Genomic DNA, 24603 nt, shown 5'->3' on the forward strand with positions numbered 1-24603 from the left:
TCGAAGACCCCACATGGATACAATGTGTGACACCCATTTCTGTGTCCCCTGCCATGATATTGCTGGAATATTGCTAAAAACACTGTTAGACCATACTCACTTTGTGTAGTCGACATAAAATGTATGAGTCGTGTAATTGGTTTTGAACTGCTAACTTTCTGATCTGACATCAGATGCCTTGTCCACATGACCAAAGTGGTCAAAGTCATCAGCAAGATGACAAGGTGAGGATCTGTGGTGTGATAACCTGCTATGTTTACATGCTATATTCAGTATGTTGAGGGAAGATAAGACAAACCAGCATGTCATGAAAAATACAATTGATTTATTAGGGTAAAACATTATGTCAAAACTCCACTGCACCCTAACAGACATCGTGTGGAACAATATTATCGTTTCACATGAAATACATACTATTTACATACAGAATAATGAGCTTATGGATAATTGTGGGTTTGAAAAGCTTCACACATCCTAGAAATCAGCTGTTTGTGATCACTATGCTTTTCCGGTTACTTTCTTGTGAGAATTCTTAATTATCAGTCCATAAAAAAGGTAAAAGCTATTGTTTAATTGAAAAAATACAACAGATATTTCATATCACAGCATAAAAAAGGGATAAAACCATGTGCACATGTATGATTATGATGATGGCTGTTGTACTGATTAAACAAACATTGAGCTGAGTCTGGGTTACCACTACTAGAAAATAGTGGAGGCCGAAGGAGGTAAACATTGATGTAAAAATTGGTCACTGTAAGCTTAAAATTTGAAACTTCTGGAATACCATACACAAACTTTGCAATTGAGATTATTTAAAGTATGCAACGTATCATGCCAATCATCACAACTAGTGGGTCCCTGTGTACAAATATGCAGAAAATAGCCATAGCTTCGAACTCTCATTGAGTTGTCTATCACAGCTAAGATGATCTTGGCACTGAACAGCAGTCAGATCTCTCCTATACGTCAGCTTTCAACAGGCTCAGATTTGACATTCTTCCTATGGAAAATATCAACAGTTGTTTCATGGCAATGTCTCAGTTCAAAGTCACAAAATCCTATGGAAAACTTGTTCTCTGTAGCCTTGTACATATCTAGTCCTCGTCCAATCTTGATCACCCAGCCATTGTTGAATCTGAAAGCAGAAGAGGTTGTTGCCAGTCAGGATGGTGTTCCACAGACCTTTGGTTTACGGCAGTTGTTACTATGGCAAAAGAACATAATAATTTAGCTGAGGGTGAGTCAAGCAACGATATAAAAGCGAGTCCGGTAATTCCGCGCAGCTGCAATAGCGTACTTCCGTATCGAGGTAAACATCGTCTGCTACCACATTTACGCTTGAAATCGGGACATTTCTACAAGGGACTGGCTTTTAATCACTAAAGGTAAGTAAATAACAGTAACTGACAGATAAATTGACAGTTTTATGAAAATTCAGTTTCATCGGACTTTTAAACCTTTTTACTTCATTATTCATAATTGGATTTAATATGAAACACTCCTCCTTACATTGATGAAGTGATTTTTGAAAATAATCTGGCCCTAATACGCTTCCATACTTCGGATCTCCATCTGGATGTTATGCGCATAAGTTGCTGCGCAGAATTACCGGACAGCAAGCGATGTCGTCAGAACGCAGGTAAGGTCAATCGTATGGCATAATGCAACGTTAAAATCTTATAGTCGTCAATAAAACTTATATTTCTTGGTAAATATGATGCATACCAGCATATTTAGTCACGTAAACCACAAAAACTAAGAGAGGCGTTAGTTGCCGTGTTGCAATCAATGTGCGGTTGCAATTAAATGTGCAAATTATCCTCCAAGCGGAATTACCCGGTCGGCATTGTATACATTTTTATGAAAATTCCAAATTATCCACCAATCAACATGGTACAGCTTAGGTGCGCGGAATTACCGGTCGGCATTGTATACATTTTTATGAAAATTCCAAATTATCCTCCAATCAACATGGTACAGGCAAAAACTATAAGTCAAGGTCAAGGTTATACATGACACATAATCCAGATTATCCAAAGTAAAAGTTTGAACTATCAGTCGAGCTCAAATCTACGAGGCCATACCTGATCTCCCTGTCATGTAGTGTTGAGGAGAAATCTACCTCCAGATGTATGCCATGTTGGTGTAGACTCTGCCCCACCTGGTGAAGTCGCTGCTGCTGACCCTGTCCCTCCTGCAACAGGAAACCAACTCTTCAGATTATATTGAAATAATATTGCTAGCTGTCAAATAAAAAAACCTAAAAAAAACCAATCTTCCAAACAATATTTTCTTTCACTGCAAAACTGTATGTCACTGTCTCTCAAAGATACGCACAGCAAAGGTTGACATATAAGCCTGATGAGAAATGAGAAAAACTTGACCTACACTAAGATGGTACTGAAAACAATATTTCAGTTATCTCACTGTGGCAGTGGAATGAAATGTAACACAATGGCCCTTGTGGATTCCATGGCACACCTTCCAGGGTAGTACCTAGTGACTGCCACTGTAAGCATCTATTGTCGATTGGATGGGTATTATATGACCTGGATGGCTAATGGGTGGTCGCATTTGGTTTGTCAACTACTAGTTTACCTTGCCAAGATTGTTTAACTGTCCACTGTGATATAGATGGAATATTGTTAAACATGGCAATACAGGTCACTCACTCATTTCACTCAAAGGATCATTTTCTGGGCAAATCTGGGATTCAAGCCCATGTTTAGATTATTGTGGCAGCATATGCAAAAAATTGTGGCTCTTTAGATCACTGGTCCATCCACTTCACAAAGTTGACCACATGGCTCAGAATACTGCACAAGCAAATGGTAGCTGTTCAGACCATGTGACTATCTGTGAGTGTATTGTTAAGAACACTGCACAAATATCATGCTGAAGTAGGTTCTTCTAGTGAGTGTATGATTAAGCTGGGTTAATTCCAGTGTGTGAAATTGTTTCCAAGTTTTGCTAGCCAGTCAGGCAACCTGTGCCTGAAAGTTACTTGCCCACAAAATAATTCACCAGCCCCAAATTTGAATGTAGAAACTAACCAAAATAGATCCGAATAAGATATTGTTGGTATGACACGGGTTTTGATCATTAAGCTGCTAATATGATGAACATTTTCATCAGGTCATAATTTTGCATGATTTAAAAGTGTATTATAATAAATTAACAAGTTCGAAAGAGTGATATATTTACAAAATGACCCATTAAAAATTCACTAGCCAGTCGAGCCAGTGACTGTGGAGAATTACTTGCCTGATTGGATACTAGTCACGGGCTTGCGGGCCAGTGGCTAATTCATACTGTTTAAGTCTGCCATGAACTGTATTCAAGTTACACCGCAGTGTGTCAACCTGACAAGAAAGGCTGAGTAATGCAGTTCTCAGATGTTTACAACTTTGGTGAAACCCACAAGCATGGTGCTGACAAACCTAGAAACATTCGACCGAATTGAGATTTGAACCCAATATCATTGGTTTGTGACAACTGCACATTAGACGATAGTGCCACCATTGCGTCCAGGTCCATGTGTAACTTATCACAATACTGCCAGCTTGACGTTAAATTTCAACTGAATTAGTGATTGGGGTTTTGCTGGCACTCAGCTTTACTCACATTATCTGCTCCCGTGATTAGCTTCATCTTCTTCACATTGGGGCCACGTTTCACAACCAGCTCGCAGAACCGCAGGAAGTTGTAAACCTGCACAGACAAAACACAGTTAGTCCAACACAGACAATCCGACTAGTGTATGGTAGTTGTCCAAGAAATGCCACTGAAAGACATCATAGTGTATAGTTGTTATCAAAATACACATGATACTACTACTACTAGTATTACTACTACAGACTGAGACATTTTAAGATAATTTTGTTTTGACACATTAGAGGTGAAAGGTATCTTCATTTTTCACTATTTAATTGTAATTCAACAACATCCCCATGGACTACTCATACAATGCTTTTGGTAGAGATTTCTTATGATAATGGATTGTGAGTTGTGTGAATTGATGTTCATGGCGCCAATCATTGAATTGCCAGGTTTAATTATACTGTCCATGTTACAGACTGCCATGATAAAGCTTGAATACAGCAGAGAGCAGTGTTTGACAACAAACAAATACTCATAATCACTATCATCATAAGGGATCATTAGTGATGAAACAAACAGAAGATTGATGATCATAATCTACCTTTGTCAATCAAGTCATCTTCCTCACAGTGAGTAGCACATGAATATGATTAAGCGATTCCACAGCAATCATGACTGACTGATGGCTGCCTTAATGTCTTTCATGAAAGGTTGAGATGCTGCTTTTACCTGGTGAGGGACGGATGTAGGGATCTTCCACTTCTATTTCTGATACAGACTTGTCAATGAAGCGAGAGAATAACTTCTCATACGTATGACCTGTAGAATTGGCCTCAATGCGGATTTGTTCATGGTATTTTCCAGCTGGAATTTACAAACAGAATGTGTCAAAGAATACATGCTTTTGATAATCCATAACAATGACATAAACTACTAAAAAAAGTTAAAGAACACCAAAAGAAGTTAAAGAATGCCTAGAAAATTTAAAGAACACCATCAAGTTGGAGGCTATGGGTTGCAATACCGACCAGCCATGAATGATTATTCATAGTCCTCTGAAAAAGTTGGATCTTTCTTGAATTGCTTTTAAGTAGTAGTTACAAAACTAGTTACAATGTTCACAAAACATAATCACTATAATCAGTATGATCAGGTTCAAGTTGCACAATAAAAGATATAGTGACCTACAAGGCTCGAGATAATGTTTTATTTTAGAACAATAGAGTATTGTATTCACATTCCATCATTAACATTGACACCTTCTTTGGGTATTCAATATATTTCTTATACTCCCTTAAGCATGTTTGCTCCAGTATAATTGGTATTTTACACCAAAGATGAGCCATGGAGCCATTCCAGTACTAATGTCTGAATACGAAAGACATTGTGTCATTTAATAATTTCGTATCTGGATTAATAATCATAATAATGTTGATCCAAATAAGGATGAAGACAAAGGCAGCTACTGCCAAGTAGCATTACCAGCACCCATTCAACATACCAACTTTGGAACCAAATAACCAGATCCAAGATGTATGGGTGCAACAAAAGAGTATGTGAAACAGTATCATCACACATGATGCTAATCAGTAGGCATGGTAACACTAGAAGGCAAAACATGAAAATGCTGATGTGAACGGTGGAGTCAATTAGTGTGGTCAGTGTTCACAATTTTGATATTGACCTAAATAATCTGTATACATTGTAAACAATGGTTAAGCATAAAACTAATCTGATAATTGATGTGGCCCATAAATGTAAATCATAAAAATAAAAAAAGGTAACTGTGTTCACATGCTCTTTTGTCTGGAAGCACTATAGCAAACCAGAAAAATAATATTTGTAAAATATATAAAACATCTAGCATGTCTTGCACCATTCTAGATTATATCAACCATATTCACCTCTCATAATAATACAATTTCCTATATATGGGGAATCTTATTCTGGATCTAATAATTTTCTAATTTATCTTACCCGCTCCTATTGTTACATTGTTTTTTCCAAGTATTTTGCTTGATACCTGTTGCAGTACCAAATATTGGTACTTGGGCGATTCTAGTTCATAACCTGAGGTGTTTTCAGCTTGACAAGACCAACAGAAATCTACATTGGTTGTGTGACTAGCATGATTAGAACAAAATGACGACAATACAGAACTTCCAGTTTTCATAAATGTTTCTTTCTGTAAAAGCTTGGTAACTGGAATGTGATTGTGGGATTTTTGTCAACTATGATTCTGACAAAATTGCTGAGCATGGACTATCAGAATTATAACTACTAGTATGTCAGAATGATATAATCCTGCAGACAACAGAAAAGCCATATTGTACACACACTTGTCCCTAGTAATAAGTTTGTAACCATGAAAACAGTTGTGACAACTCCAGTGACCCACAGATGGTCCCACAAAGCCTTACCGTCATCCAGTTGTTCAACAAATGAGCAAGCTGAGAGAAAACATCATTGGGATACAAAAAATACATTTACAGACGATGTATAAACAGAATACTAACATAAGACAAATTCATGTCTATATAGTCTGTTAAAACAATCAGACATTTTTCAGTACTGTACAAAACTGTTAATTATGGCATCTGATCATCTTCATCCTGGAAAACTGAAAAGTGATTTATGCAAAGAATTTTTATTACCTATTTTGATAGTCTTGATAATCTTTGTATTTGTAGTTTTAGAACTAGTAGTAATAGAATGAAGCCTTTGAAACTCAAACTTGTCTACTCGTATGAATCTAATAAATTGAGCAGGATGCAAATAAGAATTCAATGAAGGGAGTCCTCATTAACAAGAAGCTTTTGAGCATGTAGAGGGCAATGACCACAATAGTACTAAACCAATTCACCATACTTCAATTTGGTTACAAATTGGAATTGAATAAAACTGACAGAAAGTATGAATATAGTGTTTCTTTTGTTTGTCGTTTAATGCCACACTCAGAAATATTCCAGCTATACAACAATTTACAAATAATCAAGACTGGACCAGACAATCCAGTGATTGACATCATGAGCATCGATCTATACAATTTGGATACACTGACATGTAGTCGCAATCCTGACCACCTGATCCCATTAGTCACCTCTTACGACAAGCATGGGTTGTCAACGAAGATTCCTAACCCAGATCTTCACTGGAGTCTGAACCATGGTAAACATGATGAACATTTCTGCTTTGTTCAAGCAGGACTAGATCAAACTTTGTGGACTACTGAAATAAAGTGAACACTTAGTTCTCTGGACTAGTCTTGAAATTAATGAAATTGTAAGTCTGAAATGAGGAAGTTTTTCAAAATATTAAATATGATCTCATCAACAGTTATCAAGCAAAATAAATTTCTTTGTGGGAGTTATGACATTGAGGAAAAGAGCAAAGTAGTATACAGCATATACTGATCATTTTGGAATAAAAAGGCATGAACAACTGCCATCGTACAAAAGTAATGTCTGATTAAGAACACATGAACAGTGCTGAACATTATTTTACAAATTGCCTGTTGACTACATACTGGAACTGAAACTTACATGATTATGAAAAGAATTATTATCGACAACCGTCAAGTTTAGGCTGAAGAAAAACTGCTGAAAGACTACTTGCTGTGTGAGCAAAGTGACGGTTGTACCTTCTTTTTTCTTCTTTGACATGCTGTTTCAGTTCTTCTGCCCGAGCCATGTACTCTGATATCTTCTCGCGGTACTTTTTCTTCTTTGCGTCATCCTGTGTACCTGTAAACAGAACAAGGTACCAATGTACCACATCAGATTTTTCACAAAAGGAGCATAGGCTTTAAGAGCATGTGGTGAAGAAAGTGGTCAGAAACTAAACCAATCTGGAATTATTTACTGATTTGTGAGAGAAGTTTTGGGACTCATTAATTTAGGATGAATGTAATTGCGTGACATGAGTCCGTAGATTTCCAACACTATCAACAAGATTAGCCTCAGTCAAAACATTATTTAAATAATTTTGGGCCATTTGTTTACTACCTTTGCAGTCACAACTGACAACAATATTAGCATAATTAGCCAACATGGTTTCATTGGGACAAGAATCAGTGTACTGCGTTGTTTGTTGTTTAACGCAGCACTCAGCAATGTAAATAATCGGGTCTGGACCAGACAATCCTGTGATCAGTAGCATGAGCATATATCTACGCAACTGGGATACAACGACATTTGTCAACCAAGTCAGCGAGGCTGACCACCCGATCCCGTTAGTCGCCTCTTACAAGCATTGAAGACCAATTCTAACCTGGAACTTCACGGGTCAACGTGAGAATGAATTGGCAAGAGATTATATTACCTTTGAGAACTTCTAATAACAGCTGCAATCCTTCCTGGTAGCAGGTGACTGCCTCGTCAAACCTACGCGACGAATCAAGCTCCACAGCTCTTTTCAAAAAAGACTTATCGCAGAGGTCTCTACTCCTGCCAACTTGGCCGCATCACCCATTCTTTGAACTCATTAAAGACACGCACTGTTAAAACAGTTGAATCTTGGTAGAAGGAATAGGACCGAAGCGAGTTCTAGCTTTTGTCTGAATGACAGCTATTTTCTAAAGACTGTCAAGATGAAGCTACCATTGCTTGCAAAACTACACAACACACGAGCGTCTGTTCTTTCCACCGGAAGTCACTGGCTTCCGCAAGTACCGAGGTAAAGTTAATTGATGAATATTAGAAGAGAGTCTAAAACATATACGCATTATAAAAGAAAATGTAACCCGGTTTGTGAATCTTGAATGGACATGTTTGTGATTAATTAAGCTGTATTAAGTTAGTGATAAGAAATATTCACACCGGAGCAAGGCGCTGTCACTGGCAACGCCGGAAGTTTATGGAGAAGTGCGTATGTCAGAGAGAAGGCAGTCATAACATCTCATTGTTGGAGGCTTTAACAATGTCCGGGTTGTCAAGAGAAGTGTTGAGGTGGATCCAAAGTCTAGACTTGACATGGCAATTGAAAACACCGAAGTGGTATGTCAATCGACTAACAATTACACTTTCTGTGTTTAGATCCAAGTCTGCAAAAAATTCAAAGATGCAATGAATTACCCTTTATCATAATTTAAGTAAAAATTCAAGTGAGTTAAGATGCAGTTTCGGGCTAATCATAATTTATCTAAAAGAGGAGTATTTTGTTCACACACAAATTTTGTATAATTGTAAATATTTGAGTGAACACACAAATCCTGAACTTCATTTGTGATACACTTTGCATGCACAAATATCAGACAAGTCTTTTTTGGAAAACTCTATAGATATCAGCACTTATATTTGTTGTGATAATAAAAAGGGAGAAACTAAAAGGCCCATTATGACTTATGAAACGTAACAGTCAGCATCGTAACATTTGTTAACAAAGGTGTCTGTCCACCATCAGCTGTAATGAACCCTAAGCACACTGACTAGTTCTTCTACTTCTAATGTAGCATTACATGGGGCATGGTGGGTGAGCTGGCTAAGGTGCCAGGCTAGTGATCCAGCGGGCATGAGGTGCCGAGATCGATCGAGCCCACCTGTGACCTGGTGTAAAAACCTTGGAGGCTTGTAAAAACCTTGGAGTCAACTTTGTGACTGGGTGTAAAAACCTTGGAGTCAACTTTGTGTGCAGACCCTTTCAGTGTTGTCTCACCCCCTAGTGTACAGTACACAACCCTGTGCAAGAACCCACGAATCCGTTGGTATATGACCAGATGCAAACACCTAGTTGCAGGTACAGCAATGTGCAGTAATCTTGGACAGAATACTGTGACTATGTGTCCCAGTCCACCCAGCTGTGAATGGGTACCTCGAAGGATGGGAAAGCCACAACAACTAGGTGCACTTTGTGGCAGCAAGAGTTGTGTGATCCCCAGGGAGTTGAGACTGACATTGACATCCAATGATCGAGGGAAAAAATTCCAACGCCTTGAGCACCTGTGCATGGATATGTGCGCTATATAAATATCCAATAATAATAAAAAATAAATAATAATAACAAGTCAGATACATATATATGATTTGTTTCAGGGATTTGACGAATGGTTACCTCGTAGCTGAGATATTTTCATGGTACTTTCCGCAAGAAATACAGATGCATTCATATTACAATGGAACATCACTAGATCCAAAACAGAAGAACTGGTCTTTGTTGAAAAATGTAAGTTTTCTTCTGTCATTTTCTGGCACAATGTCTTACTGTTGTGGTGGTTACACAATGAGGTCCTGTCATGTTGGTACAATGCACAGTTGTACGTGTTGGCATTGTGATCCCCTAGTGTTTCTAGGGCTTCACACTGAGTCACATGTAGCACATAATGCGGCCACCTTGGGCCACTGACGAACAGTGTATGGGTATGCAATACGGGATGGTAATGCTACTGTTAACTTTGTAGTGTCACACAGGCAGCTTGGTTTATGTATTCCCCAGGGAGCTGAGAATGAAATTTTGATCCTTTAAATGGGATGATAATAGTGTTGCACTATGGGCATGCCTGTATTGTTTGGAAATATAGTGCAAATTATAGTCCTTATTGCTGTATTTTCTTATGACCATTTTGACTTGTCAGATGCAGTGATTCAGAGCTTCCCAGTTTAGCATTCACATTGTTATGTGTATTCAGTTGTGATACTTGAACACGTCCTAGGAGGAAAAATCAAACTGTTCTGTAAATGTTTTCAGTTCATCAAACGCCAGCACATTGATATTCCGGAAGATTACGTAGAAGGCACAATTCACTGCAAGGAGGGAGCTGCCAATCTTCTCACAGAGAGGATGTATGAGATCCTCACAAACAGGAAGTAAGTGGCAACCTGGCTTCTGTGATAGTACACACTTCCTTGTAGATACCATGGTTACTATCAGCGGCACCATTGCTCTTGTCGTCAAATGCAGTATCATGCAAGGAGCCACAGATTATGGAATAGTTCAGTTCCAATGATCCCAGTTATGATGCTTGAGGTTGCAGAACAGTGATGAACATCCATAACCTGTCACTTGCGGTGTTCTTTGTACCATGATGTACGAAATACTGTTCAAAATAGTAGAGGGGAAAGAAGAGGCCTTGTTACACTGGACATCACAAATTGCTGGGCAGAGTTGTGCATGCCAGATAACTAAACTTTTGGTTTTGAATCACAGTTCTCCCTGATTATGTTTCTAGGTTTGTCAGTACCATATAGGTGCTTGTTGTTTTCACTAAAATAGTAATATCTACAGTCCGTTTGAGTCAGAAACGGACCGATGTAATTTTATCATTGTACAAAATTGCCACATAAATATAAACATCATATACTAATACCCAACAGCTTTCTTATATTTGAAAATTTTCCGGACTCCACCCAAAAAAGCATAAAAGTTGTTATCTGTCGCTGCGGGGTGAAACCGCGAGAAGAAGGTGAATAACAGCCACTAACTCGGCCGTGGAACGGGATACACATGCCTGGTGAAAAATGAAGTTGAATGCTGAAGTGAAACAGTTGATGATATTTTTCTGTGCTGAAAAGCAAACCATTTTATGCCATTTTAAATTCCGTGGCAGCAAAAGCTTTAGGAGTATCAGCAAGGGGACAAATGTTCTGGAACACAAACATTGTGAGGGTGATGCAAAGCAGGTGGGGGTCGATGTCAAAATCACACAAATTAAAACATTTGGACAACTTTCAAAAGAACCTTGTAAGGCAGTCTATCAAGCTCTATTCTGAAAACAAATACATGTCGCTGAAAATTTAAAAAGCATTTGAAGCAAGAACACAACCTCAGAGTATCAAAGTACACAATGATTATAAACTTGAACGCCCTTAACAAGATCACGACTGAAACTTGGCAAAACTGTGTCAACAAGGTACATTGAACAAGGTTACTGGTATTGGCTTACAACAGGCAACATTTGACTATGACAATTTTGTAGATTTTGAATGATATGACTGGCTGTTTTGTTTTCGCGGTTTGCGCACAGATAACAACTTTTATGCTTTCAATGATGATAGTTTCTTAAAGAACTTTTTTGGTGGAGTCCGGAAAATGTTCTAATATAAGAAAGCTGTTGGGTATTAGTAAATGATAAACATGTGTACTATTTATATTCATGTGGCAATTTTGTACAATGATAAAATGTGCAATTATTGGTCCGTTTCTGACTCAAACGGACTGTAAGATCTGCATCACTTTCGGCTTTCAAACCATTGACTGGATTCAGTGGTGACATCTCTATCTCCTGCACTCACTACTGTTCCTGTGGAGATCTGGGTTAGAATTGATTTTCAGCAACCTATGCTTCTCGTAAGAGACAATAAACGGGACCAGGCACCGATTTCTCGAAACAAACTTAAGTCTGAGTTTTGCCTTAAGTTAGAGTTTTTTATCAAATTTGAGAAAATTTATTTCCCAGAATGAACTGAAATTGATAGTAAACTCAAACACAGTAGACAGTTTGAGTTTGGTGGATAGATAACTTAAGTTGTTTGGGCTCTTTTATTTAAAAAATGCAGTTGAGTTTAAAATTCAGCTGTTTCAAATTGTCAAACTCAGTTTGAAATTTGAGTAAAAACTTAAGTTTGTTTCCTGACATCGGGGCCAGATGGTCAGGCTTGCTGACTGGGTAGATTGATGCTCATGCTGTTGATCACAGGATTGTCTGGTCCAGACTCGATTATTTACAGACCACAGCCATAATAGGTGGAATATTGCTGAGTGCGGCGTTAAATGACAAACCAACCAACCAACCAATCTCACTCAGTGCATGCTGGACCTCAAGTATATTGGTGTTTCTTGGGTCAATTCAACAATTGCACATTTCAGTCCTACCTGATCACAGGACCAGTCATTGTTTGTTTGACTCAATCTTGATGCTAAAATGAAACTTTGTCATATTTTTTCAGAGTGAAAAAAGTCCCTTCAGAAGTGGAGGTGGACTTCACTGACAAGGCCTACCAGAGCAAGCTGCCTATGCATGCCAGATCCACAGCCTCTAAGTCCATCAAAAATAATCTACGTGTCACAGAAATCATGGCCGATCAGGACCTCATACTCAGTGCACAAAAGGTTTGTCCCTCTTTGTATTCTCAAGTGTGTGAACAGTGAGTGAATCATTCTTTTGCTAAGCACATTCATCAAACTGGCTTCAGACTAGTGTTGGGAATTGGCAAAAAATCTCATATTTGATGGTTAGTTCATTACAACCGATCAATCATCGAAAATAATTGGTTAGCGTCATTTATAACATTTTCCTGGTTATGTATGTTAATGCACAAAAAAAGAAAGAAAGAAAAAACACGTAGTTCTGGCAAAACTATATTCACTCACTCACTGATCAGTTTCTTTGTTGTCTCAGTCAAAGTGCATCCCTGAATTCTTCTACTACAAACAAAACTGAAGATTGAGTTTGGATGATGAATAGAATCTCCGCTCCATGTCTTTTGATGTGAAACCTCAGACTTATATAACAAGACACATCGGTTGAGATTCTATATGTTTGCATTCAGATCGGACTATTGGCTGGTTATGTTATGGCCTTTTCAGTTTATATTCACGTTTTCCTGATAATATTGGTCATTTCTACACTGAGAGGAGGGAGGGAAAGAAGAACATGTTACAGGTAGTTGCAGGTGTAAAAATTAACACTCACACATGTCACCTGTATTGCCAAAGCTTAAGAAAAAGATGGTAAGGTAACCAAGTGATTCTAAATTTCTCATATCATGATAATACCTGACATCAAGCCATGGGTTATGTTGGTTCAGAAAACTAACCCAGGAGACATACTCTTACTTATTTTATTTCAACGATGGAATTTAAAATATGTTTAATATGGTATTTGATTTATTTCCAGGCACAGAAAATAATTAATGATCACATCGATCACCGAAGGGTGGAAAGATACGAAGATCCACATAGGTTTAATGTCAAACTAACTATTGGTGAAAAAAGTCTACGCAGACCACCACCTCCACTGAAGGAGAAGTCTGATGCAAGCCAAGCTTTGGAAGACACTGAATGTATGCCAGCACGGGAACATAGTAAGTTGAACCAATCAGATCTTATATTACCTGCTCAGCAAAAGTGATGACTTCTTGTTGTGTTGTCTGGGGTTTTTCTTTCTTCAAAAGGAGATTTCTTACTTGATCAATGGCGTAACTTCTACAAGGGGTCGCTTAGCAGGTGGTGTACTCGTGACCAACATCTTGTGATGAAAACTCATGTCGGTTGTAAACATTTTATACAGCTCGCTCTACTGTTATTTCTTGATTAAATCGTCTCAATCGTGTTCCTAATTAACAAGTGTGATGTTCACTGACGCCGGTGTCAAGCAGCCAGTAAGGCACACGCTAATTACCACTCACGTGTGATTGTTTGTATACGGTCGGATCATCCGACCTCCTGTGTTGATTGTCGGATTAATGAATGTTTTTACAATGTATTTACAATAATCAGCTGCTAGATTGATGTGTCGGAGTCGGAATGCGAGAATGTCGGATTAACGAGTGTAATTATCACTGTTTTAGTCGGATTAACGTGATTGTCGGATTAATGAGTGTCGGATTAACGAGAGCTGACTGTATATGTATACAATGCCGATGTGACATTAAATTTTAATTAGCTCACTTTTAAATCAATAAAATTCTCACCCCAAACTGGCTTTTGCAGGAGATGTCTCTTTTGCCTATAAAATATTGCTTTAAAGAAGGTTCTGTCCTTGGCTCATATGTTTCATATGAAAACAGACTTAAAGCAAAAAAGGGCAGTAAAAGCGTTTGCTTGTCATGCCAAAGACTAATAAGGGTTTGATTTGTGACATGGGTTAAAGGTGTGAAGCCCATTTCTGGTGTCCTTCTGGTTGAAGTGGTGTAAAAACACAGTGACTCTCTCTAAAGCAATATATTATCATGTTACAATATATAAATGTTGTTACAGCTGCTAATTTTGATGATGTTTCAGCTGATACTTCAAATGGCCAGTCAATGGCACGAGAGCCAAGTGTCCACTTCAAGGAAGTCCAAGTGAATCAAGTGGACAAATCAGCATTCTACAATATGCCCATCCAGGGCTACTAGTCCTTGTCTCATGATGGAGAGAGGCTGTCAGCTTTTGTCTAAAACAGGATGTCAAACTTTGGGATATTATCATTCAACCAGCAGAATTAGTTGTTTGAGATAAATCAACTCTTGCCATTTTGGAACTTTAATACTGACAAACAGCTGCAAGAAAAAGTTGTATTAATTCTCTGTCCTAAAATCATTGTCACATTTTTGGTAAGTTTCTGTGAATTTATATAGTTTATTTTATTTCATTTCGTCAAAAAAATTCTTTGTTTGTTGCAAGTGCTGAAAACACTTTGAATCTATTTGTAAAAAGGTACAAGTGGCTGTAGTACTTATGGTGTAGCCCATATACTGTATAAAATTGTAGATGACAGGCATTGTAAATAAATCATTGACGTTGCACATTGTACATTGAATGATTCTGAATAAAGGTGTATGAATACAACCCAATGGCAAGCCTTCTATTATAATAAAAAGAGCTCAAGTATAGCGACAAGAGTCCTATTTGTAATTATTTGTTGGAGTAAGGAAACACATTATTATTTGTTTAACACTGCACACAGCAATATTCACATGGTGATGAATATATTGACCTGTTAACCTAGTCAGCAAGCCTGACCACCCGATCCTGTTAGTCGCCTATTACACTGACTGACTGACTTTGGTTTTACGCCGCTTTTAGACATATTCCAGCAACATCACGGTTGGGGACACCAGAAATGGGCTTCACACATTGTACCCATGTAGGGATTCGAACCCGGGTCTTCGGCGTGACAAGCCATCGCTTTAACCATTAGGCTACCGCCCCGCCCCTCACCTATTACAACTAACATGGGTTGCTGAAGACCAGTTCTAACCCAGATCTTCATGGGTTAAAAAACAATTTGATTCACAGTGTAGTTTTAAAGATATCAAAAAGGAAATGAAAATGAAATGAATGAAACCATGATATATGAAAACAGTAACATAAAATCTGAAGCACCTTAAAAAATATACCAGCAGATGTAAAATCATTCAGACAATAATTTTCTGTTATGAGGCTGAACATATCTTCAGACAGTTCGGCTACTATACACATTACAGGCAGTCAAAGGTGATGCAGAGTGCTGTTCACAAATATTTACCAAGAGCAGCCAAAGAAATGGTGTGGTCATGAATGAAGACAAAACAATTAGTGATGTGGAATTTTATTACATCAATCTATACAAATACTTAACAGCATTTTCAGAGGTTTTGCAGTTTGGAATGTGATGAAGTGTTCTATTTACATATAACTGTTACTAATAATATACTTCTTTAGAAATAATATAAGGACGGAATTGGATCAGAACTAAAAATATCTAAACACCAATAAATCATATTTTCCTTGTAGCCCAGATGACACATACTGCAATTGATTTCTACGTAAAGCATTTTAACATGTCAATAAATACTGTTGAGAGCTATGTTTCCTTACCTGATTGAAACAGAATCACCACAACTGATTCTGAGAATATAACATCAAGACTGTGTCTTGATCCCAGCTTTCCTGTCTGTTTGGCAGTCCATTTTTGAATCACTAATTAATTCATATGCTGTTTTGTGCAATTTTTCAGTCCTGTCATATAAAACCTTTGATTTCTATCTACAAGCTGTGCCCCTTTTTTGAGGATGATCAACAACAAATATGCATAATGTATTTTAGCAACAAAATATCATTTAAAATATCTCAGCCGCAATGTCTCTGAATTATTCCTACCAAGTGGTCAAATATTAATTAAAAATGTTTGCATCTGTTTACATAAATCATTTCTTTTGCTATACCGTGTATCGGGTGAATCAATTACCAGAAGCCAAAAATGTAAACAAGTCTGTTTTCATGTTCATTAATCAGTTACATGGACCACACACTGTAACACCATCTTGGGGCGGTGGGGTAGCCTAGTGGTTAAATCCGCCAAGACCCGGGTTCGATTCCCCACATGGGCACAATGTGTTAAGCCCATTTCTGGTGTCCCCACCGTGTTATTGCTGGAATATTGCTAAAAGCGCGTAAAACTAAACTCAGTCAGTCAGTCAGTAAACCATCTTGTGACATTTCATGGAAGGCCAGATTTCACTGAATAATACACATGTAATTTTGCCAAGAAGAACACGAAATACATTTAGGAATGAAAATGTCAGTTAACATGAAACAATCTATCAAAACATCCTTTTGAGTTATGTGAGCTATTCTTAGGAGATAGTGAAGTTATGAATATTCCTCTCACTGATGAAGTGATAGGGTTGTGTTTAACATGCACAGGCAATATTTTCATGATGCAACCTGATTAATTCACTTGGTTGCAGCTGGTGTAGGTAGTGAACAAAAATGAAATCGTACATTGACTGGAGTCAGAAGTCATGTGACTGTGTTGTGTATCATCAGGGCATACATAAACCATCACAGGTTTAGATTCTGAACTAAAAAATGTAAGACCACAACAAATTTTAGCAGTCACAGCTCAAAATTAATTATCAGCTCTGAGAAGATTTAGTAATGAACTGCTTTACATATTTCTGAAGACAACAGAATGGTCATAAATATCAAAACATGTCCCATCATGTGACCTCAATTTGCAAGTCACCTTGACATTATATGGACTTCATTCAAAGAATAAACAATTTGAAACAATGAACACGTTTTGCTAGATACAGATGTATTACTATAACATTCCTTACCACAAATTCTGATGGTAATCCTGCATTCTTAGGGAAAGTTACACCAAATTGGACAAGCACTAGGTCAGAGAGGAACAGCCAGGTGTGCGAGACAGGATGGATACACCACAGGTAAATGATTCAATAACTTTGTCGGCACTTGTACACCTGCTCCGCATACACCTGGCTGTTCCTCTCTTTGCAGTCCTCCCTCATAACAAATAGTGAACTGTGTCAAAATTTTAATGATAGAAAAAAAAAAATTGGTTAACAAACTATCACAAAAATTCTGCAAAAAAAAATCAGAGTTGGTCTGATGTTTTGATTATGATCAGTGTTCCATTGAGTATTATATGTTTAGTAGTTTTCGAGTTAGATTGCAATTCATCGGTCCGCTTTTTAGCCAAACGGACTTATAATAGTAGGTAATCTATATTTACGCTTTGATTTTCTGTTTCATCTCTTCTCTTATAATATATCAGACAATAAAACTACAGTGGAAACCGCCTAAGTAAAGACTGCTTAACTAAACAGACCAGATAAGTAAACACTATTCTTTGGTCCAGCAAATTTCTTCATTAATTATCACTATTAGAGTCCGGTTAACTAAACTCGGATAAGTAAACAATACCGCCTAACTAAACGTCTTCTCACGGTCCCTGGAAGTAAATTACTTAACAAAAGAGACCGGATAACTAAATTAGCGATCACCACATAATCTGACATGAGGGGCACGTGTCAGTCTCCAGCTAAACAAACATCCTACTTACAGCTTGCTGGCGTCAAGCAGTTGACAATACACTGACAACTGGAGGCCAGCCCTGATAAGTTGTTCATTGTTTTATGTAGCTTGGTCATTACTTACAAATGTTGTCAGTTATTCTGCTGTATACATATACATGCATATGGTTGTCATTTCCGGGTTTTGATAAGTTTGATAAGTAAAATACCTCATAAGTAAACAATTTTGGCAAGTCCCTTGAAATTTTACTTATAAGGTTTCCACTGTATGTGTTAAACAGTTGGTGTTAGTTAACTCAACAAAAGAAGTCTGGTTAAGATAAGGTGAGACAGGCATAAAGTGTGGTAGTGGCAATACTAATCTTCAAATGTATTTCTCTGGGTGAACATAATTGATGCACTTATCAGTAATTCCTTCATTGTCATAACATAGTCCTACCTGTAATGTTAAAATATTACATCAAAGAAAAACGCACCTTGTTGCATAAAATTACAAATCATATTTGTACTATTGATGAATAGCATTACTGAATGTACGAAAAGGTAATTCCACCTGGATGACTTGATGCACCATAAATATCACACAATACAGACATGTATTCATTCAAAATCCCATATGTCGACAATTTGCAGGTGTTTTTACTTTTCAAACAAAATTAAACAAATGAAACAAAAATATACTGATTTCAATTTATATGAATCCATTATAAGCAGGCAGGTGCTTACAAAATTCACAAAGTGGACCACTTATAATAAAAGGGTAAATTAATTTTAAGAGATACTGCAGTAGTGAAAAAACCTGGTTCACACATCAATGAGACTAGGTCAATCTAACCCCATTCTATTTTCCATAAAACACTCTGTGACATATATGGGGAAATTATTGAAGCAATCCTGTTAAATTAGTTTCCTCTCTTGAAAAGCAGATCAAATGTACAACATCAGATTTTAGTGATCTTATTGGAGTTTTATTAATAAGGGTTAACAATTTGTGATTAATGCTCTATACTCATGTACTAGTTGAAACAAAAGGAACCAATATGAAATCCTACAATTTGCAGCTATAAGCAATGTCTACATATGCATGTCTAAAGTTAATCAGAAGATCTCCGTGTAAGAAGGCTTAAGTGTTACATCTTACATAACTGTTACACTCTTGGAAGGGAATTGTGATAAAGCTATGGTGTGTTCTCTTGTCTGCAAGGGTGAGATTCTGTGTGCACACACACAAGAAACACATATTATGTGGTTATATTTTGCATTACATTAACCAGTCCCCCCAAATTTTGTGAGAGGACAAATATTTTCGAAATATTAACAAATATTTCAAGAACTCATCGGCTGCAGAGGCCATGTCACAGCCTGATCTATCTAGAAAATTTTCCAGTCATAGAATCAAAAGAGTTAAATGTCAAAACTTAAACTCCATTCCGCATCACAAAATCAGTACCACCAAACCCTTTTGTTACACTAGGCATCACCAAAATCATGGTCAAACATGGATTTGATATTGTTACTGAACTATCAGTTTGAAGTATTTGGAAAAGGACAGAGAATCACATTTTGCTATCTAATGTTAATAATACCATACTTTTAGTGACTTTTCCCAATCAGAGCCACACACAGTTAGCAATCTTTCTTCACATGTAACTCTTTGTCTGAAACTTAACACTGAAAAATATGGCTTCTGCTGTTATCACTCGACAATCATATATGAATACATCTGTTAAAAAATATAGAAAAAAAACAACACATTTCTTACATATAGAGATGTTCATATACACATTGGTATACACATTGGTATAACATTTACTACCCTGTGACACAATCAGGCGAAGTCATTCCAGATCGGGTCATAATGATAACGATCAACAAACAAACAAAACAAAACACCAAGTATCACAACCTAAAAATACTGATTACTACACGCTTCATAATTTGGTTGAATCAAATTATAAAACAACAACCAAAAAAACATGGTAGGCATATTTCCAATGATGATATACAAAAATTCCTCAAAAGCCAAAACCGTGATAGCATATTTTCCAGGATAATGAAAAAAATCCAAACTTAATAACAAAAACGAACCAAAATATGTTAGGCATATTTTCCAAACATAACATTCCTTGAGTTGATTTTTGTTACATTTGAAAAATTTGTATGTTTCTTTTCGCCTTAAAAATCTAAGGCAGGGTCACGTGTAAAACATGGAAAACAAGTTCTCCCCTATAAACACGAGGCACATCTTACAGTGATGGAAGGCCTTACATGAGTGCATTGATCTATATTGCTACTGGAGCCACAATGCTCTGTAGCTCATCTGACTAAAAGTGGACCTGAATATTGGGGAAGGTGACATATTCTTCTTCAAACACTGACAGTTTGGATAAGACAAAATATTTTTCATCATTAGATTCTCAACAGCCCCAAACCAAAACACAATCAAAATTAATCTTGGAGCAACATAATGTTATACATCTGGTGATAGAAGCTGATATATCAGTACAGGAGACCGATGCTAAATGTACAGTCTCTGCTAAACTTTTCAATATCCTAACCCAAATTTGGCATTTAACAGAATTGTCTCGACATTTCAGTGACATAGTATTTAATCTCTGATTTTACTTGTCCAAATAAAAGTTTACTAAACTCCAGATGGACAAAAGTTGCAAGCTCAGTATGTTTCGGGTAAAACACACAAATGCTATTTTATTTTATAACTTCTACCATGTTTCAATATATGGAGCATACTGCTTATCAGCTCTTTGGCAGTTCATTCACACTGCCCAAATTATACACCTTGAATTGTCAAGAGCTTCTGGAAAAAACAAACATCATGGATAACATTGACAACATGGCATGGAAAAGCCTCATGTGACTTCAGACAGATGAGCTATTAAGGGTGCACAAAATCATCTTTGAGCCTTTCAATTTTAACATGAAACAAGATGGAGCCAGTTAATATATTACACATTTGTAGTCAACAGCACAAACAGTCAGATCTGTTCTTATCAACATATAACATGTAGTAACATCATAGTTTTCTCTTCAAACATAACAGTTTGGACGGACATGTAAATCATAGGACAACAGTGTTCTGCATGAACAAAATCATTCAACATATGTTATACTTTGGATGACACTTTCTCAGTAAAGTACAGATTCTTGTACTTGGGGATGAGTCCCATCCTGAATTCAAACCTAAACTAACAGAATGAGGCATCTGATCACCAGCATACATCATCATGGCACTGTACGAGGAACCTCACATAAAAAAAGCCTCAATCAAATATTGAATCAGAACAACTTTGATTTGTTATTTTATCACATTTTCGTATCTTGGCAGTTCCAGTTATCACAGAAGAATATATTAACCTGGCATTATAGCATTCTAGAGGAATCCTTTTGCAGTGTTCAAAATTCCCCCCTGCCCAACCGTCAGGAACGGTCTATTTTCATTTTTTCAAAAGTAGCCTGTCCGGTGGTCTGATAGATATTTCTACTCATAACAGTAAATATTTCATATCAGACAGGTTCTGTTGTCGTCAGTATGAGATGTTTAAGGTATTATGAAAATTATGTTAAACCACTAACGATTGGACAGTTCATGTTACGATAACCAATCACTACATGTGTACTTTCAGTTTACATAAACTCGGTGCATTGCCTTTTAACGCTGTGTAGTTCATTCTGATGCCTATCGTCCCTATCGTAAGGCCACACGATGTTACGGAAATTTGTCAGGATTCCTGCTGTAAATTATTCGGAAACCTGATTATTTTTGTTTTTTGACTGTTGAAAACCAGACAGGCAAGTTTGTATCGGGTATCAAGTTTCAAAGGTACCACTCCGACAGTCTGGCTTGGAATTTTGGGAGTTTTAAACACTGCATTATGGTTCCCTAACATATGCTCAATAATGCATTAGGTCTATCTCCTAAGTATATCGCAGAGGCTCTATTTAATTGGTGGGAGTTTATTTTCATTTTAAAACATTTTGAATGATATTCAAAGTTGGCAGTCAAAGTAGAAAAGCAAAATAACGCCTGTATAAATAGAAACATTTGTTCAGAAAAACATTATGCATGATTTGGCATACATGTGTAGATCTCAAATATGTACATGTAAAGCAAGATAAAGCTTCATTCTATTGTTCTGAACATTCGTTCTGGATGAAACCATCAACACGCTGCATTTTGACTAGGTGATGTTCTCAGAAAGGGTTGATCCTCATCCCTGATCCAAGAGGGGAGAAGGGATTAACCTTGGCCCACATGAGTGCCTCATTCACAGACAGAGCTGACTGCCCATCTTCCAGGAAGAAGGCAAGACCCTGAAAACAACACAGACTGTTACACAAAACACGAGATAGCATGGTCTGGTGATATTTTCAGCATTAAGGTTCAGTAGGCTGTGGATTGGCAATAAAATGTAATGTAATATATTTATTGATACAGGCACCTGTACTACAATGTATTGGGAGGTAAATATTTGACAGAGATTGACACTTACTGTTCATGCAGATCCTAGTTTCCACATACTTAGTTAACATTACTCAGCACCGTCAGTCAGACAGGAAAGATAACAACATGAGAGCTGAGAAACCATTACACGGACAATTCTGAGATGAATTACGGTTAAACAAATAATAACAAGTGTTTGCCACTGATATGGCAATGTCCTCCGCCGCTAAAGAATGGAATATCTATAACATACATGTATTTACTACTTTTTATTTTTTGGTCATGTACAAGATGCCTGAAATGATTGGTGTCTGCATAATCGACCTAATTGAAAACATTGGGTGCAATGTTCTATGAGATATCGCGTTAACAAGAGTTTGAAAAGTGGTCAAAGTGTCATGGTGACCTTGAAAAATAAGGTCAAGGTCACCCAAATCAACTGGTGTCTGGGTAATCCCCCAAAGTGGGCTATCGCCAAACTTGAAGGCATTTGGTACAACAGTTCATGATATATCGCGTTTACAAGAATCGGGACGTAAGTACGGACACCGCTGAATACATAGTTCCCCGTTCAGCGTTGCTATGTGGGGAAACAATAAAACTGTAACATAAAATACCCAATACAATCAATCGCATTAATTATTACCTGTAATCCCCAGCAATGGTAGTAAACAGATGTGAGTGAGTGAGTATTGTTGAGGAATTCTGTCAAAGTACACATAAATAGCGATAGTTAGGAAGAAAGTAACAGACGCCACAACACTCACCTATCATGTGTCCCGAAGGTTCCACGAGAGGCATGATGGGAGGAATTCCGCGTCCTTCGAGGCTATACCTGACAGAGGCCAAGCCACCCACTGAATCCTTGGAGTGAGAATGTCCGGTCACAAAGGTAATAGAACAGGAGGCTGAGCAAGAAACCTGAGAATTACCGGAAACCAGATCTGTGACGGCCATAGCGGTGCCAGTAGCACAAGTAGCCGAGCTGGCTTGGTGGACAGCTGGGAGAGGACCCGGGGAATGAGTGGTAGAGGCGGAAACGCCAACAGCATCTTGCCCGTCCAATCCAGCAGGAAGGCGTCGGAAGCCAGCGCCCTCTGGTATTCGACAGCAGAACCTGGGTATCTGATTCGTCCTGCTGGACACAAAGATATCCACCTGAAACGATCCGTACAACTGGGAGATAACTCCCAATATCTGCCGGTCGAGCATCCACTTGTGCGAAGCCAGGATCCGGCGAGAGAGAGCGTCTGCTAGCACGTTCTCCAGCCCCGGGAGATAAACAGGAATCACCTGACAGTTGCACTGGTCACACCAGAAGAGATATTCCCACGTCTCCCGAAGGAGCGCTAGGGACACTGTGCCGCCTTGCTTCAGGATGTACGTCATGGCCGTACGGTTGTCCAACTGAAGACGAACCACCTTGCCCTGAACATGCTCCCGGAAGCGCACGAAAACCAACCCGCACAGCTCTCAGTTCTCAGACATTGATGTGAAGGTGGGCATCGGCTTCGGACTAGAGTCCGGACACCGACAGACTGCCCAGAACACACACCCCAGCCCGTGAGGGACGCATCTGTTTAAACTGTAAGAGATGGCGTCAGGATTTCCAATGGGACCCCCTTGGAGAGATTCCTGACATTGGTCCAACACTGAAGGTGAGGAGACAACCACCCGGGGACTGTGAGACACTGCTCCACATCCTCCGAGTGAGCCCACAGACTCGCCAAAGCTTGCTGTATAGGGCGCATCCTCAACTGCGCCCACCACACGACAGAGATAGTTGCCGCCACATGACCCAGTAGACGGAGCCAAATCCGCGCTGGTGCCTGGGGCTGGGAGAGGAACGACACACCATCTCCCGTACTCTGGTGACCCGGTCGGGCGACAAAGAGACAAGACTCTGTTGAGTTGTGAACCGCGCCCCGAGAAAAGCCAAGTCCTGGGTGGGTACTAGGTCAGATTTCTTGAGGTTGATGATCCACCCCAGTCAAACTAGAATGTCTATCACCGTGTGGGTAGAATCTAGACTCGCTGGCTGAGTTAGAATGCTGAGCAACCAGTCGTCTAGGTAAGGGT

The 24603-nt window shown here is 38.2% G+C and overlaps 2 protein-coding genes across 2 annotated transcripts; one reads left to right on the forward strand and one right to left on the reverse strand.

The window, feature by feature from the left end:
- Positions 1-305: 305 nt before the first annotated feature.
- On the reverse strand, positions 306-8256 carry LOC124272292 (MIT domain-containing protein 1-like). The gene is given in 7 exon segments (XM_046707463.1): positions 306-1138; positions 2088-2197; positions 3628-3718; positions 4335-4467; positions 7236-7346; positions 7924-8029; positions 8032-8256. Coding segments are annotated over 7 exon segments (762 nt in total). The 5' UTR covers positions 8074-8256; the 3' UTR covers positions 306-969.
- A 185-nt stretch (positions 8257-8441) lies between these two features.
- Positions 8442-15092, forward strand: LOC124272293 (spermatogenesis-associated protein 4-like). The gene is made up of 6 exons (XM_046707464.1): positions 8442-8597; positions 9633-9762; positions 10285-10403; positions 12483-12645; positions 13433-13619; positions 14539-15092. The coding sequence occupies exons 1-6, from the start codon at positions 8458-8460 to the stop codon at positions 14652-14654; spliced, it is 855 nt and encodes a 284-aa protein (XP_046563420.1). The 5' UTR covers positions 8442-8457; the 3' UTR covers positions 14655-15092.
- The last annotated feature ends 9511 nt before the right edge of the window (positions 15093-24603 follow it).

The sequence above is a fragment of the Haliotis rubra genome, unplaced genomic scaffold, assembly GCF_003918875.1.
Source record: "Haliotis rubra isolate DU_JTF1 unplaced genomic scaffold, ASM391887v1 Scf168, whole genome shotgun sequence".
Classification (NCBI taxonomy): Eukaryota; Metazoa; Mollusca; class Gastropoda; order Lepetellida; family Haliotidae; genus Haliotis; species Haliotis rubra.